This window comes from Ceratotherium simum, chromosome 22 (assembly GCF_057802395.1).
Source record: "Ceratotherium simum simum isolate JZ-2026a chromosome 22, ASM5780239v1, whole genome shotgun sequence".
NCBI lineage: Eukaryota > Metazoa > Chordata > Mammalia > Perissodactyla > Rhinocerotidae > Ceratotherium > Ceratotherium simum.
The window spans coordinates 41474900-41493915 of NC_141921.1; the positions used below are offsets into that span (position 1 = coordinate 41474900).

At 38.6% G+C, this 19016-nt stretch overlaps 1 protein-coding gene across 9 annotated transcripts in view; it reads right to left on the reverse strand.

The window, feature by feature from the left end:
* VPS13D (vacuolar protein sorting 13 homolog D) overlaps window positions 1–19016 on the reverse strand; it is a 255871-nt gene that overhangs the window by 179349 nt on the left and 57506 nt on the right. For all 9 annotated transcript variants that reach the window (XM_087446782.1, XM_087446786.1, XM_087446783.1 and 6 more), the window contains 6 exons: window positions 15204–15386; window positions 9638–9860; window positions 6638–6848; window positions 4377–4548; window positions 4076–4188; window positions 2125–2337 (listed from right to left, as the gene is read on the reverse strand). In XM_087446782.1, coding sequence (XP_087302908.1) covers window positions 2125–2337; window positions 4076–4188; window positions 4377–4548; window positions 6638–6848; window positions 9638–9860; window positions 15204–15386 — 1115 coding nt within the window. The remainder of the gene's footprint in view (window positions 1–2124; window positions 2338–4075; window positions 4189–4376; window positions 4549–6637; window positions 6849–9637; window positions 9861–15203; window positions 15387–19016) is intronic.

The window sequence follows — 19016 nt, forward strand, 5'->3', positions numbered from 1 at the left end:
GCTTCTATTCAGGAAAAGCCGATTCGGAGATATTTTTAAGGCTGGCTTCTCTAATCTCTTGTTTCTCCTAAACCTGGCTCACTGCCTCTAGAAAAATGGCACAATGAAGCATGTCTCCTTCATACAGACACAGCATTTTTCACAGAAACACTTTACCCTTTTGTAATAGAGAAAAAATGTTGCCCTCAGTAAAATTTTTCCACCCCATTTTGAACATAGATCGTCAGAGCTATGCACCAAGTGGAAAGTCAAAGTGTGTCTGATCCCTTTTCTGGAAAATATTTCAAGCCTTTAAACACTGTGAAGTGATTTATATTTGACACACAAAATCCCAACAGAAGAGCAATTCTTCTTGAGACACAGAAAGCGTTCAAAAGTTCCAATCAAGAGAACATTTTAACCCTCTCACTAACAATGGTATTTCTGTTAGCCAGAGCCCAGGTAAGACTTTATCATTTGACTCCAAGAAATTATATACCTTTAGTATATCGATAGAATAATATTTCCAGGCTGCTTATATATGAAAAATATGATAGGTGGGACAACCAGCTGATAGTTTAGGAAGCCAGATCAATAATAACAGAACAAACCCAAAAAGAAACTGTTCTTCAGATGAATCAAATATATGCAAGCCTCCTGTTCAAATAAACATCATCTTCCAACAAAGGAACTGCAAATCACAGCCAGCTTATCCTCTTGACTGCAGTCGGCCCAACCACGAGAAACGTGGCAGGCCTAAAGACTGTCAGAAAGGACACGGGCTTTGAAATCAGACGCCCAGGTTTGAGTTCCGACTACTTCACTTACTGGCTGTGTGACCTTAAAAGAGTTACTCACCCCCTCCAAGCTTCTATTTCTGCCTCTGTAAAATGGGGAAGAAGTCACCCACTTTGCAGACTTGTGAGAATTAAAGTTAGGTAAGTGTCTGGCTCATGGTAAGGCTCAGTAAGAGGTATCTAGCACTCCTATTACTGAACTTTTAAAAAGTTCACACAAAACTTTAAATGTCTACTTTGCTAGACTTCCTAAAGGCGAATGGAGAGACCACGACCTCTCCCTAAAAATAATCCAACCCTGAGAAATTCACTGAGCCGTACACTGAAATGTCAGACATATTTAAACATATAAATACAAGAATAATCTTGATGATTTTTCTTTTTTTTTCTGCCCGACCAAGAAGTTTTTCCCTGCCTTTTTACTTACTGGTTTATATTTACAACATACCTCATGACATTACACACTAATACAATGAAATTGACATTGGTTCCAAAGGCCTCCTTCTGGATTTGCATTGAAGGCTTTCTTTAGATCAGACCTAATTTTTCAGTTTTCAGGTCTATGCTCACTTAGTCATAAAATCTTACAGTAGCGTATCATAAAATAACACAACCTCCACCAGGAATAATAACAGCTACCATCTGTGCCAAGCAGTATGCCAGAATTATCTTAATTATTATTTCCATGCTATGAGGTGGGTAGAGTTATTCTTTTCTATTTCATAGAAGAGGCGATTGCAAAGAGATCAAACAACTTGTCCTAGGACACATAGATAGGAAGTGGTAGACTGAGGTTTTGAGCTCAGATCTGTCTGATACTAAAATATACACTCTTTCCACACACAACACTGCCTCCCATACCACCAGGAAGAAAAACAATCTAGTTCAAAGAGGCTCAAGCTCTTTTTACATGGTGAAGTGAGTCAGCAAGAATTAGATAGATAAATTGATAATGCAAGTCAAAACCATCTTTCCTTCTATTATTTATATAGGCCAAAAGTGTTTTTTTCTCCTTAAACAGTATCATTTCTTCCTTCCCCAAGTCACTTTGCATATTAAAACCCTCTACAGCTTACAGGGAGGTTGACTTTAAGGATCTGGTTTAATTCTGAACTACTTTTATTTTTTTTTAAGGCAACAGAGACATCTTTTGGCAAATAAAAGAAACTGCAAGGTTACAGGAATAATAAGTTAAGTACAGTACACTGCACTGGTAAGCCATCATCTATTTATCTTTTTGTGATCCCTCGGTCCTTTGATATTCTAAAGCCAACATGGACTTCACCTACTGGCCACAAAAGGAAAGGTCTCGATAAAGAAAGGCAGGGTCAGGGTCTGGATCTGCCACCTGAAATGCAGCTCGATCTGAATGGATCCTTGGGTAGTGCTGCTGTTCTTGGAGGGCTGAAAGATACAGCTGAATACGTTTGTCGTGCCAGGGCTGGTCTTCTGCCCAGCACAGCGCGTGTCAAAAGCCATCATGGAGTGGGAAACCAAGTTAACAGACTTGGTTTGGTTGGAAAAGCTCTCGTAGAGCAGTCTACATTTCTTGAAGTCAAACCTAAAAGGGAGAAAGCAGACGAGAGGTTCAACTCTTCTATTTTAAAAAATTATGTAAGTTCAAGATAAAAGAACAAAATTATAAATACACCTAAATTCTATAAGGAAAATAACTTTCATTCTGAGATCTTTCATTGGTTTTGTTAACAGACTCCTCAAAACGGATTTAGTGTCATTGTGCCCTATCTCTTACTTTCCATTTCCAAAGAGCTAATCTTGTCCATAGGAACTTCATATACCACAGGAATAACAATACCACATATTTATTAGATTCTTGGTTCATTAGCATTCTCATTTCTCACCTCAAGTCTAAGAAGGCTGCATGTTTGTAATAATCCCCAAGGGATGTCAAGGGTCCCTTTAGACCTTCATCTGTCATTTCCTAGCCTGCCTGGAAGTGTCTCTCTCCAGAGTCTGCTGAATTTTTACACAGGACCACTATACCTTACTGGGAACAACCAGAACATATAGAGAAATAATGCAACTCATCCACCAGCAGGAAATGCATTTGAGACTGCCTTTTTTTAAATAACAGAGAAAGCTGCAATGAGCAATTCATAATTACTCAGTAATTCATAATTCATATGAATTTATAATTACCATCATGACAACCTGTACAGAATTACTCCATATTGGAAAAAACTGAGGGCACAGCCAGTCATCACAAAAAGTTGCTGGTTTACAAGACAATAAGTCTGGGACCCCAGCTTCACTAGACCATGTTCTCATCAGCTGAGTTAGATGCAGACCAGGATGGACTTTCAAGGAAAAGACAAAATAGAAGACAGAGTGCTTCAGTGGAGAAATTACTAGCCTGGAGGTCCTGTTTTCCAATATCGAATCACTTTTCCAGCCATATGATCTTATGCTAATCAAAAACTCTTATCTGGAAAATAGGAATTATAACTGCTCAACCTTACATGACTGTCAGGAGATCAAAATGAAAAGGTTATCAAGTGTGAAAATACAATACATTCTTGAAGGTTCTATACTGGTAATCGCAAAATCCTGGTCTACACTGACCAAGCAAATGATATAAATAAGTGAATCGCTAGGTAAGCACATGCCCTATCTAAAGGCAGCCCAAGCTGCTACTCAGCTTCCAGATGCTTCCAAGTGAGAACACGGGTCCAGTATTACCAAACTTTCCAATTTTTCAAAAGAAGCTGAAATCCAAACTTTTTATGTGAAATTCCCCAATTTTTTAATGTTGGCCAGTGAGGTAGTCATCAGTGCTGCTCACCAAATAACTCTGAGTCTCCCCCTATGCACACACACGGTTAAGACTGTACTTCCTGACTCCTTTGTGCTTGCGTGGGACCACATTCTAGCGCCACAAGGTTTGTAGAGCATTTAACTGCTACTCAAGACCACGGCAGAGCTCTTGTTTTTCTCACTGGCAGTCAAGATGCTGGCTGCTCTGTCAGCTGGAGTGACTACAGTGAGCAGAGCAGCCCAAGACCCACAATGGACATGCAGCATGAAGAGAAAAATATCTTCACTGTTCTAAGTCACTGGTATTTTGGAGTGCCTGTTACTACAGCACAACCTAAGCTGTCCTGACTGATAGAGCAATGAATTTAAACTTTCAAAAAGCACTGTGTAGACCAACCAAAAAGCACTCTGCAGACCACATTCAGGCACGAACCACCATTGTGTAACCTCTGTTCTATGCTCAAGCAAAATATGTGTATTATTTGTATTACTGTTACTGTAAAATAATATAATTAAAGCCATACCTGGCTAGGGACCCAGCACCTTCTTTTACTTTTGGATCTTTCAGCTCCAGACTTACATTTACCATATCAATGAGGAAACACATGCATGTGTACACTTCTCCGCTCAGAACAGTCTGCAAAAGGAAAATGCTGATCAATCTACAGTTGATGATGCCAACCTAAAAATGAGGTTAATATGTCAAGAAATCCAATCTGTTTGTTGTTCCATCTTCTTTCCCCAACTGAATGTGAGGAATATATAAAAAGAGTGCCCATCAACTGAGACTATGAGAGTTACAGAAGCACATTAGATCTCACTCACATGAATTCTTGGATCTTGCAGATCATAAGGCCGCATAAATTCCTCTATGGGCTCTCCAAGGTTGTTCTCTAATAAACCACGGATCAGCTTGTATTTGTACAAATCCAGGGAGCAGTGAACTGAGGAGAGATTGCCATGGATAGATATGTCTGGCACAGTATGACTTATTTCCCTATGAAAAAAGAAAAAAGGTCACTTTCACAAACAAATTACTAACTTAACATTGATATAGCTCACACCGAAATGTAAAAGCTAAAATGTACCCACCTACATTACCAACCAGTTAATTTCTAACTTCCAATGACAAAAATTTCATGTGGCTCCCAATGAAGTAAGTTGGTATGACTGAGTGTCATGCTTCAGCTACAAAAAGCCCCTTTTCTCCCAAAATACACATTTACAAAGGCCCCAAATCTAATACGAGTTAACCAAGTAATCTATCAATAAGGAAAAATCTCATGAGACTCAGAAATAGCTTAAACATTACTGTTGGGAAATCAATAAAGAAAAATGAGAAGCTCTTTAACTCATCAGATTTAGTGATAACTAAAGGCAGAAACCAGTGTTTCATGCTGAGCTCAGATGGGACATTGGGAGAAAAATCAGAATCAGTTACTCGTCTTAGCTGAGATGGGCAGGAGCAAAGTTGAAGATCCCGGGGTTGGGGGGTAATATACCTCATCCCAACACTGAAGAGCTTTTTCTCTACCCCCCCAGGGGTGCAGTGAGCATCATGGATCCTGCAGGCACTACACTCTGAGTATATAAAGCAGAGGGTTAGGATTTGAAGCGGAAGAGGAATATAAAAAGTTACTTTGTTGATAGAGAAAAAAGTACATACAATAAAGTGAAAAAAGACCAGGGATGCAATCAACAAAGAAAAGCTGGACAAGATTACCAAGTGCTCTCTTGGGTTCCTATTTCCTTGGTGTGAGAAGCTAATGGGATACCTTGTGTTCAGTTATCACCTTCCATCTGGGCTAACAGAGTATAATTATCTGCACATAAACACTGATGGAAGTGGGTAACGTTCAGATAAGCAGACTAGCGAAGCACATTTTTTTTTTTGGAAAGCATTTCTTGAAAAGAAAACAAAGTGTTCGATTTCTAAATAATGAAGCTCCTCTTAAGACTGTGAAGCCAGTAAAATCAAATATAGCTCATGCCAACCATAACTGAACGCCAGCCAGGGAGCACTTGAGTAACAAGTAAGAATCAAATGCAAAAATCCCAGTGAGAGCATCTAAACCATATCACTAATCCAGAGAGAAGGGAAAAAGTGACATTGACTTGCCGAAGCCCAAGAACTGCACAGGGAGTGGCCAAAGAGGGATTAAAAATCACACTCCATACAAGGAAGGAGATGGCTTTTCTAAACGCTACAAATGAATACCTCTTCCGTGACTTCACAGCTACACCACATCTTTCCCTGGAGTTGAGATGCAAATGTTGCTGCTTCCTCCAAAATCAATGCCCCAACTGAAAGACATCACACACTAACCAGCAGTGCCCAGGCCAGCACACGGGCCGGTGGCGTAAGCACCAGCAGAGGGCCTTGTTAAGACAGTCAGGCTCCGGTGGTCTCAGGGAGGGTCTGGGAACATTTATTTCCAAGAAGCTTCCCAGCCAGATATGGAACAAATGACAACTGAAGCAATGCTCTAAACTACAGAAATAAGCATCCTGTGTTTTGAGGCGAATTAAAAGGTGAATGAGAGTCAGTTCATTAGTCTTTATGGAGTACTTTCAGATCGCTTAATGGAGTGAAATAGGCAAAACCACATCTAAACAGTTACTCTGATGAAATGGAGCTCCAGGGTAAACAGCAATAGAAGGTCTAGAACCTATTGCATTTGGAACACATAATCCACATGTCACTTCTTCCCAAATCCTTTCCCTGCAATCACTACCTCCCTACTCCCACCAAAATCCATGGTAAATTCACATCCCTTCCTCTTGGTTTCCAAGGCACCTGCTGCAATCCTACAACACAGTTTATAATACTGAATTAGACACTAAACTAGAATCATCTCCTTACTTTCCTATATCCCTCAACAAAATGTAAGCTCCAAGAAGGCAGAAGTTTTTTCTTTCATCATAGGAGCCCTCATGTCTAGTACATAGTAAAGACTCACACACGTTTCATAAACGAAGAAATAAGTGAATACCTACGCTTTTCCAGACTTATCTTAATAGCACTCATTTCCAAGTTATTAAGAGTCTACTTACAATAGACAGTTATTCGGATGTAAAACACTCACTTGTCCAAATTCCTTTCCACCTGCAATTTCAGCCTACAAGGCTCAGTTAAGAGGCTTCCTCCTGTCTGTCGCACAAAATAGGAGGGGAAGATCAGATCTCCACTACTGTCTTCTGAGGCCTTAGAATACTCTCGTGGATGTCTCTCTGCAGCAAAGATGTCCATGTCTTGTAGATCCACAACAATGCAATCCAGCAGGCAGACATGGTCTTCTACAGGGACCCAAGGAAAGAGAGACAATGAAGAAAATAGGAGCCAGAAAGGGCTGACCCTGAACAAAACTAAAAAGCCAAAGAAAGTTCATTCTGTCTTTGGAAAACGTTTAGAAGCGCCTGCTTCAGAAAAATGGGTGTCCAGAAGTCTCCACTCTGGCACCAAGGCCTCCCTAAGCAACACTCCATGTGCTGGACACTTCCTCCCTGTTCCCCTCCACACTTGGTATATATTGTGCCACATTCCTTTAGTGTCTCACTACAGTCCTGGGACACTGAGGCTAAATAGTTTATGACTAAAATGACTTAACACACATTCCTCCCAAGGATATCCAACAGGGGTCTTTCGTAGAGATAATGTTACCCAAAGGTTTGCAAAATTTTCCGGCAGCAAAATTCTGTTTCCTAACAAACATCACGTGTAACCATTTCCAGTACCACTGATCTAATCCAAACCACCTTCATTCTTGCCTAGACCACCATAAACTACCCTCCAATATACATACATAATTCCATTCTGCCCTCACAGAACTATTCTGCCCACAAAATACCTGAGTAATCCTTAAAAAAATAAATGAGACCATAACATTCTCTTCCTTTATACACTTTAATGGCTATGTTTAATCCAAAGTTCTTTCCATAAACCTGCCCTAAATCTCTGTAAGACCCTGCATAAGCTCACTGCCTACTTTCCCAACCTCATCTCTAGCCATTCTCCACCTTGCTCACGAAGCCTCAGGCTCACCGGCCTTTTGTTTCCCCAAAAATGCCAAGCTCTTTGCTGTCTGAACAGTCTTACCTATGGCGTCACCTTCCCCTATCAATGTCACCTAGGTCCTCTCTGTTCTTTCAACCTACACCACGCCGTCTTTCCAATAACATTTATCTTAATCTGTCAATATTTAGATGCTGACTTAATATCTTTCTCAATGATTTACACAGTAGCAGGAATCATGTCTAACAGCACGTTAATATACAGGAGAACAAAATATTCTAACACCAGGCATTAAGCAGGCACTAAACAAATTAGTTCTTGATTTTCTTACTATATTGATAAATATGTGAAAAAGTGGTACTGATCTGGTAGAAGAGGGTTAGGGATGGGAACAAAGGGCTTCAGAGATTCCCTAGGATAACAACATGGAATCCTAGGGACACACAGAAGCAGTATGAAAACCTCTACCTTTATCCAATCTTAATCACAGAGGAATTCCAGAAACAAACAGCAAATCAGGAGGAGATACATTGTTAGGAAAGAGATCTTTCTATAAACCATTCCAGATCACTTATTATAGGCATCCACTTCTATGTAAGGCTGGCCTTATTCCTAATTATCACCGTCATCCTAACAACAGTAACAGAAGATGACATTTATTGAGTGCACTGACTGTGCACCCTGCTCCACACTCTACATGCGTTCTGTCTAAAGAGTGGCAGGCAACAGCACGTAGGTTAAGAATTCAGGTTCTGGAGTCAGACTGCCTAAATTCATAGTCCCACTCTGCCACTTTCTATGTACATAACTGCAAGCAAGTTAAGTTACTTAATCTCTCTAAGCCTTTGTCTCTTCATCTGTAAAATGGGGGATAAAAATAAAACTCTATAGTGGTATTGTGAGGATAAAATGCAACAATTTATGTAAAGAATGTGCCACAATATCTGGCACATAAGAGTTCAGCAACTATATTATGAGGATGATTACAATAATCTCATTTCATCATCAAGTAACCATAAACCACTTTCCCGTCACCTCTAGGACTACAAGGTACCGCAGGGAGTGAACCACTCCCCTTATCTAGCTAACAAGACGTTCAGCAGCCTCCCTCAGCTAGTGTCCCACATCTCTCAGAGTCCAACCACACGGGACTGACTTTTGTGGCTAATCTAATATTCTGCTTCCTTCTCTAGCTCCTTGGAGCAGCACCTCACTTATCCCAACCATCACTCATCCAGAACACATCTAAAAGCTAAAAGGCCAAAATTAGGCTCTCATCTGGAATGACTAATTCTTAAATTCTAGAGAAGAGCACCAATTAACTGAACGGTTCATGTCTTAAAAATCGTTATTTGGCACTGGCCCAGTGGTGTAAGGGTTAAGTTCACACGCTCTGCTTTGGCGGCCCAGGGTTAGCGGGTTCAGATCCCAGGCATGGATCTACGCACTGCTCATCAAGCCATGCTGTGGCGGTGTCCCACATACAAAGCAGAGGAAGACTGGCACGGATATTAGCTCAGCAACAATCTTCCTCAAGCAAAAAGAGGAAGATTGGCAACAGATATTAGCTCAGGGCCAATCTTCCTCACCAAAATAATAAAATAAAATAAAAATAAATTTAAAAAAATTTAAAAAAATAAAAAAATTGTTACTCGGAGTGTTTCTATTGTTAACCTAATTCACCTTAATATTTTTTTAAAGAGTTCTTTTTTTTTTTTTAGAATTAAATAGTGACTTGCAAGCCTGTGTCTAAGGATGCAGGAATTGTTCTAGTAATGCTGTCACCATCTGGTGGCAACCATCTTGACCTATAAGAAAAAAGTCCTAATAGACAATCTAAATCTCTTTATTTACACTGTGTCTTGCTATTTCAATCCTACTTTAGAAGTCACCCAATGCTAAATCTACATCCTAAGATTGTTAAGCCTTCTAAAGCAGTATCAAAATCAGATTATCACTAAAGATATGCTATCACTTTGTGGGCACCTGCTTGTAGAGGTTACATCCCCCCTTAGATTCCCCCACTGGCCTCACGAATTTCCCTTCATTATGCAGCTCCTTTCTCCTCTTTTACCTGGACTACTGGAAACCTGGCCGACAGAGGGTGTGGCTTGTTGCCCTTGCTGCTTGGTCGAGGCACTTGGCACAAACTCACTCTTCAGGCTGCCTAGACTCATTCCAGCAGGAGGCATCACGAACAGCCCCTGGAAATGGGTCCCCTTTGGCTCCTCCGTGCTTGTCATTTTCCTCAGACTGTGTTTGGGCGTACCCGTTGGGGAAGCTGAAGGCACAGATTCCTGGGAAGAAACAAAATAAAAACAGAAGGCAGGAATGGGGGTGATATCTTTACCATCCTGGAAGTTCATCCCAGTTCCTGGGCTCTTCAAAGACTCACTTGGCACTTCCCAGACCTTCCAGATCCCATAAACAAAGGGGTAACAGGATCGTGACATTTATGCCACATGTAATTATTTGCAGAGATGTTACATATAATTCAATACCTGGTGAGAACTATAGCAATTTTGCAGGAAGATATTATCTTTTGGCTTAAGAGCACATGTCAAGATGCTAACTGCCAGTGGTTTAATCTAGGTCAAATGCAACAAAAGCAAATCTCCTGGCCATATGATATAATGTTGTCTGGCTGGAAGGGAGGGGCTTATTGTTCTAAGAAAATGTGTGTAACAGCAATATGATTCCAATGGAATTAAACTATGGTAATGTGTCTGCACTTTCTAGAAGTCTCCCCTCATGGGTTTACATTTCTCATCTCTCTCAGTAACTGTGCAAATGAAAACAAAATGGAAAACACAGGCGGTTAGCCATTCCTATTATGTTTCTATTCAAGGACATAAAAATTAAGGGCTAATCCAGAGTAAAATAAACTCTATAATTCTATTGAAAATACTACACACTTTTCTTACATACTTAGTACCTTCAGTTAATTGCTAACAGGCGTAAATCTTTTTCACCAGAATGATTCAATAGTTGACTTTTAAACTTCCCATGGTTTCTTCACCGAAGCCTTAGAGCTACATATCTGTGTGGCCCCTGCGACACTGGTTTGTTCTCATCCCTCCATTCTCAGAGCAAGTTGGAGGAGGGGGAAAATGGTTTTCCCTCCAGTACTGCCTTGTATATTTATTCCTCTCAGCATTTGAAAAGGAGATGATAATACTGCTCTCCTTCACAGTTATCTTGAGTAGTAATTATACGTAACCATGAAAGAAACCAGTCCTTAATGTCTGCAATTTTTTTGCAAGTCAAATTACTAGGTAAACGCTATTATTTAAGTATTTCAACATTAAAAACCTTCCCTCTTGCTTAGTTTATTTAAACTCTAGAGAATATTTGTTGCTTTTTCATTTGATTCATCTCTATATCCTTTCTACAGTTGGTTTAAATAAATCAATGGCTTGAGGAGATTAACGCAAAGCTTTTGAAAGACTGACTTAGAAATTATGGTTTAAGTACAAGCTATGGTTGAGAAAAATGAAAGGAAAAGCATATGTAAAAACTTCAAACCTGCGCTCATTAAGACATGTATTTATGTAAAAGAATTCTAAACACACAGGAGTCAGAGCAATCGAAGGCAAAGAACCCCTCTGTAAACTTTGATTTCAGAATTATTTCCTGTTCTTTAACCACTGGAATGCACACTAGACAAACCTCACACATGCAAATGTACTAAAGGGCAAAGGTAAATGCAAAGTGATTTTGGGTGAAGAAAGTAATTATTCACTTCATCTACGCTTAGATCAGTTGAGCTTGACTGTACATGTAGAGAGGCAAGCTTCACAGATATGTTTATCTGATTACAAATATTTTACAAGCGACACACTCCAAGCAGCCCTTATAGAATTCTACAGAACAACCACTGGCAATAAGATAAAGGTTTTCTACGATTTAAGGCAATAAAATAAGATCACCAAGAAAGTACTACCTAGAGCTAAAAAAAAAAAAGAAAGAAAGAAATTGCTTTTAATGGTCCTTAAGAAGGACTTCTCTACACAGGAGAGAAGTGATTCATGGGGAAAAAAAGGTGATAGGGAGGCTTTCATAAGCAATGAGATATTTTTAAGGGTTCACTTTTTAAAAATTTCTTTTTTAAGCATATGAGTGTGAATTGACTGCTGAATCCCGTAAGGTTTTTCAGAATAAACAGGAGGCAAAAAACTATATTATACCTTGAAGAAAAAGCGATCCTTGTATGCACTGCCACTTAAAATCAAATCCTCAAAAACAAATACAGGGAAATTTTTTCATTAAAATGCTACCAACTATGTGCTGTTATTTGGCTTACTTAATAAAATAGAAACTCTTTTGCAAAAATTTCTTGAAATATTTTGGCAGTCTTCAGAGGCTAACTTCAGAGTCAGCTCATGAGCCCACATATATAGATGAATCTGATATAGAAAATCAGTCTTTTACCTTTTTAGGAAGGGCAGAGAAACAAAAATGGTATTATTGCACTCGATCACCCATGCTGGCTCTAACTGATCTCTTTCTAAAAAATTTAGGCCTCAAAACAAAGATTTATCACAAACAAATATATTCCAAAGAACTTACTATAGGCTCAAAAAATGGTTCCCAAGGAGGAATTCAACTCTCCCTTGGGCAGTAATGGCAGTAGAGTTGGAACACAGATGCACTATTCTGAGGTGACCATGGGGACCTCGTTCACGTGCAAACACAAGTTCTGATACATTTATTTAGTATCTAGTCATATTAATTATAAATACCTCTTACTAAGGAAAAGTGAATAAGAAATTCTAGAAGCAGTTACCAATCTTTCTTTTACGAATGGATCTTTCTCTTATGTTCTTTAAGACTCTTCTCAGTGAACAGCAAAATGCTCATCACTCAACTACAAAAACAGATTTTCTTCATTAAGACCCAAGTCACTAGTTGTCTACTAGGCCTACTGTGAAAGACCATGGTGCTTTTACTTTTACTATCTTAAAAAGTACATAAGTGGAAGCCTATTTCTCCCTATCAAAGCAGCCTCTGGCAGTAAGGCCTATTATTCCAACAGGAGGGCTCCCTCTAGCAAGGTAAATGAGCACGTTCTCAGTCATCAGCTCTGGCTGAAGATACGTCTATGACACCTGCGTGAACCTGGCAGCGCTCTTCCTTTTCCACTACCAGACACTGCTGCTTTGGTTTTACCCTCTGCTCTGATCACTAAATCTGGTTCATCTGAGCGGCTGTAAGGGAGGTGATATATGGACAACTTGCCCTCTAACCCTTCGTCCAAACACCCCCACTCTGGGTCCTGAGCCCAAGGTTACGACACGAACATGGTCCTATGGTTCTCACTGTCTCGTCCTCACTCTTCTCCTTACCCATTCCCACTCACTGAATCAAATATTTTCGGTTCAGAATGTTTAGGTTAGTAATAGTGAGTAAATGGACGAGTGAGAAGTAAAACAAATGAAGAAAAATATGGAGATGGTAATCTGAAAATAATAACATTATTTGAGTTTAGGCATTACCAACAAATATAGTTTTCCTATTACTTTCTGAACAGAGTTGAGGTGCTTGGCAAAGTCCTGGTAAGGACTACCACCCTAGTCACTCTCTTTCAAATAGTAACTGCTCAAATTTATATATTCTGTAATAATCTTTGGAGTTCTTCCATCTAAGTTATTTTAATGAACTCATTGCCACACCCTTTAGAAAATTCAAAAGAGCTACAGCTATTCAGGAAAGGGCCAGTAAGACACATAGCAGGAATAGCCTTTGCCAGTTTAATTTCCCCACATAAACATAGTCCTAACACTGGGAGGTAAAATCATATCATGGCTAAGAGCATGGAGTACATACTGAAGGCAGACACATCAAGTCTGAGGTCCACATTGTACTCCTTCCTAACTGTATAACCCAAAAGAAATGACTTAACCTATCTAAATCTCTATTTCTTTATCTGGAAAAATGGTGTTAATAATATTAGATACCTCTTAGGTTACTAATAAGAACAAAATGAACAAACATATAAAGAGATTAGCACAGGCTGATGCATGAGCATTCAACAAACATCAGCTATTTATCGCTCTTATTGTCAGTCATAAGATCTTACAATCAAATCTTATGTACATCCTCCTTCAAAAACTCTCTCTCCCCATGTTATTAACTGTTAGACTAAAAAGGAACATATCTAACTGGGAATTTCAGTAAGTGTTTTTCTTTTTTTGGTGAGGAAGATTGGCCCTAAGCTAATATCTGTTGCCAATCTTCCTCTTTTTGCTTGAGGAAGATTGTCCCTGGGGCCGGCCTGGTGGCGTAGCAGTTAAATGCACACGCTGTGCTGCAACGGCCCAGGATTCAGATCCCGGGCGTGCACCGACGCGCCGCCTGCCAAGCCATGCTGTGGCAGCGTCCCATATAAAGTAGAGGAAGATGGGCACGGGTGTTAGCCCAGGGCCAGTCTTCCTCAGCAAAAAGAGGAGGATTGGCGACAGATGTTAGCTCAGGGCTGATCTTCCTCACAAAAATAAAAGATTGTCCCTGAGCTAACATCTGTGCTAATCTTCCTCTATTTTGTATACGGGACACCGCCACAGCATGGCTTGATGACTGGTGTGTAGGTCCACACCTGGGATCCAAACCCACGAACCCAAGGCCACTGAAGCAGACTGTGTGACCTTAACCACTCTACCACCGGGCAAGCCCCCAGTAAGTACTTTTCTGACATGCTAAAATGAGTTTGTACGAAATAAGCAGATAGAATAAAAAGCTGCCGTGGAAACCAGCAAGGTTTCACTAAAATACACTCCAAGAACAAGACCATCTCTAGGTCCAGCAATGTTACTCAGTCTCCTCAACTGCAAAAAAGGATGGGAGGGGCTCATTAGACCATCTCTATGGTCCTCTCAGTGCGCAGTCTGTAATTTATTAGGTGTTCCCATTTTTATCATTTATTCTCAAGTCCTAGTTTTTCCAAATGTAAAATGAAAATAACAACAATCATCATCCCAATTACCTCCAAACATTATTGTAAGAAATAAGTGCTAAAGTAGTTTTAAATTGTTAGGCCAGCCCCGTGGCTTAGTGGTTAAGTGTGCACACTCCACTGCTGGCGGCCCGGGTTCGGATCCCGGGCGCGTACCAACGCACTGCTTTTCTGGCCATGCTGAGGCTGCGTCCCACATACAGCAACTAGAAGGATATGCAGCTATGACATACAACTATCTACTGGGGCTTTGGGGGGAAAAAAAATAAATAAATAAAATTTAAAAAAAAAAGTAGTTTTAAATTGTAAAGCAAATACTGTATAAGATTTTATTATTAAGATACTTTTAAACGGCTTCAGATAAACCTTGGGCCAACCTCGAAAAAAGCCATATAGTGTAAAAGTTGACTACAATAAGGTCAGCCTGTGAGGAAAAGCATTATAAAGACGGAAGGTTGGTTCTCCAGTTTGTTCGCTAAAATAAGGTACTACACACAGCTAAGTAAGGGTTATAATTTATACCATCTCTATTAAAAGGTTAGTTGAAATGTCAAAAAAATATTCTTCACACCATATATACTAAAAAAAATAACAGCAGTTAGGAATCATCTTAAGGCAACATATGAATTTTTCATATGGTGTTCAAATACTAGTTGAACTGAAAAGGGAATGGAGACTGACTGCTCACCTTATCTTGTAAGGAAAAGGTCCCAGGAAAACCGGCAAAGAGAAACTTGTTCTTGACTTTCAACTTCCCCAAATTTGCTACAATCAGATTATTTGATCTGGAACTTTCTGGGATAAGGAGAACAGGAGCACCAGCCTCAATATCCAGGAGAACCCGTGAACTGCGCTGGGCTTGATCTCTCACCTGAAAGAGGAAGGAAGACTGACTCAGAGGTTCAATTAATTCTCTAATTTTAAAATCAAATAACCTAAGGTTCCCAAAAGTTTCATGAATTTATAAATTTAAAACAACTAAAATCACAAAGAGTATATTCTATGACCACCATGGGGTTAAATTAGAAATCAGTAACAAGAAGATAACAGAAAACCCTGAATACTTGGAAATTAGACAATACACTTCTAAATAATCCATGGGTCAAAGAAGAAATCACAAGAAAAATAGAAAAATATTTTGACCTTAAAAAGAACAGTATATTAAAATTCATGGGATGCACTTAAAACAGTACTTAGAGGAAAATGTTTAGCATTAAATGCTTATTTTATATAAAAGAATAAAGATCTAAAAATCAATGATCAAAAGCTTCCATCTTAAGAAGCTGGAAAAAGAAAAAGAAACCTAAGTAGAAGGAGGAAAATAATAAAGAGCAGAAACCAGTTATTTAGAAAACATAAACAATAGAGAAAAATCAAGTAAACATTTATAGAACACTACACCCAACAACCATAGAATACAGTCTTTTCAAGTGCACAAGTACTCTTAACAAGTATGCCATAATACAGGCCTCAATAACTTGGGTAGTTGAAAAGACCGAAAAGTGATAAACTTCTACCTATATTAATCAAGAAAAAAGAAAGGAAACAAAAATCACCACTATCAGGAAGGAGTGTGGGATGTTGCTACAGAACTTACAAATATTAAAAAGATAAGGGAACCTATGAACAACTTCACGCCAAGAAACTGACAATTTAGATGAAGTGGACAGATCCATTAAAAAAAAAAAAAAATCACACAAACTATCTACAGCTACCATCATATTTAACGATGAAAGAATGTTTTTTCCCTAAGATAAGGAACAAGACCAGGATATCCATTCTCACCACTTCTATTCAACATTGTAGTAGAAATCCTAGTCTGTGCAAAAAGGCATATAGGTTGCAAAGGAAAAAATAAAACTCTCATATTCACAGACAACATAATCATCTATGTAGAAAACCCTCAAGAATCTAAAGGAGGGCTGGCCTCATGGCTTAGCGGTTAAGTGCGCACGCTCCGCTGCTGGCGGCCCGGGTTTGGATCCCCGGCGCGGATCCCGGGCGCGCACCGATGCACCGCTTCTCCGGCCACGCTGAGGCCGCGTCCCACATACAGCAACTGGAAGGATGTGCAGCTATGACATACAACTATCTACTGGGGCTTTGGGGGAAAAATAAATAAATAAAATTATTAAAAAAAAAAAAAAGAATCTAAAGGAACTTCTTATAATAAGTAAGTATAGCAAGATTACAGGATACGAGGCTAACATGTCAACATACAAGAGTCAATTATATATATCGCTTATACTTTCAATAAATAATTGGACATTGAAATTTTTAAAAAATTGATATCATTTACATTATCATCAAAAACTGGAAATACCTAGACATAAACCTAACAAAATAAGTGTAAGACTGGTACATCCCAAATTATAAAACATTGCTGAGAGAAACTGAAGACCTAATTAAATGGAGAGATATACCATACTCAAGGATCCAAAGACTCAATATTGTTAAGATGTCAATTCTCCAGATATGTAGATTCAATGCAACCCCAATCAAAATCCTAGCTGACTTTAGGGTAGAAACAAACTAGCTGATTTTAAAATTTATATGAAAAAACAAAGGACCTAGAATAGCCAAAATAAATTCGAAAAAGAACAATAACATTGGAGGATTTATACCACCTGATTTCAAGACATACCATAAAGCAACAGTAATCAAAACAAGGTAGCTTTGGCATACAATTAAATATCAATCAATGGAACAGAACAGAGAACAAAGAAATACACACATAACGGTCAATTGATTCTAAACAGAAATGCCAAGATAATTCAATAGGAAAAGAATAGTCTGGAGAGAGAGAGATATATATGGGAAAAAAAATCTCAGCCCTCACTTCACAAAACACGCAAACAGTAACTCAAAATGGAAGAGATCTAAAATTATAAAACTTCTCAAAGAGGACATAGGAGAAAATTTTCGCCACCTTGTGGTAGGCAAAAAGATTTCTTTGATAAAACACAAACAGCACCAACCATAAGAGAAAAATTTGACCTCATCAAAATGAAAAACTTCTGCTTTTCAAAACACAGTATTAAGAAAATGAAAAAAGAGTTAGATGAGCCACTGCCTAACCCAATAATGAAAATGTTGGTAGGCAGTATTACCAGCAGAAAAATAATTTATCCCAAAGTAACAAACATGTAGGCAGGTAGGCAATGCTCAAAATTATTTTAAACGTAAAATAAAGCTGGGAATCTATACAACTCTGTATACTTGAAATGAAAGATTTCATACTTGTATGAAAACAACTTTTGAAATAGCACTTGAAAAAGACAATTTTAAAAAGCCACAGACTGGGAAAAAATATTTGCAATACTTACATCAAACAAAGGACTCATATCTAGAATACACAGAGGAAGAAATAATGTCAATTCTACACAAACTCTTCTGAAAACAGAAGGGGGAACACTTTCCAATTCATTCTACAAAGCTACCGTTGCCCAGTTACCAAAACCAGAAAAAGGCATTCTTTTCTTTTCCAGAAAAGAAAACTACAAACTAACATCCCTCATGAGTATAGATGTGAAAATCCTTAACAAATCTTGAGCAAATCAAGAAAACGGTAAAAGCATCCATAGACAATAAGTAAATGAATGACCATGGCTGTATCCCAATAAAACTTTATGTGTGCGTGTATCTATGTGTGCATTCTCCTGGGCCGTCATTTGCCCAGGAATATGGAATACGGAATAACCGAATGCTTTTCTCCTGAGATTGGAAACAAGGAAATGATGTCTGCTCTCACCACTTCCATTGTACTGAAAGTCCCAGTCAGTGCAGTAAGGGAAAGAAAAAGAGATGAAAGGCATACAGATTCGAAACGAAAAAGTAAAACTCTATTCACAGACAACATGATTATCTATGTAGAAAATTCTAAAGAATCTATAAAAAAGGAACTAGATCTAATAAGTGTGTCTAGCAAAGTTGTAGGGTGCAAGGTACAAAAATCAACTGTATTTCTATGTACAGTCAACAAAGAATTGGAAATTGAAATTTTAAAAACTAATATCATTTATAATAGCACCAAAAATATGAAATGCCTAGGGATCAATTTAACAAAAGATATATAAGACCAGTACTCAAAACTGCAAAACACTGCTGAGAGAAATTAAATAAATAATGGAGAAATATACCATACTCAAAAAACAGACCTATGGGTGCTAGGAGATCGGTAAGATTAATACTTTTTTCCAGATTCTCTATAATTTTATTATGCTATTTTTATATTTAAAAAAAAATACATTCTCTGGAAGATACACAGGAAGCCGGTCATATTAGTTGCTCCCAGGAAGAGACACTGAGAAGTAATTGAGAGACTTTTCTCCAAGTGTCCTTTTTTACTTTGATTCTGCGCCAAATCAATATATAACATATTCAAAATTTTTTAATCTCCAAAGTTGACCTACAGATTCAACACAATCCCAATCAAAATTTCAGCAGGCTTTATTGTATAAGTTGACAAACTGATTCTAAAGTTCATATGGAAAAGCAAAGC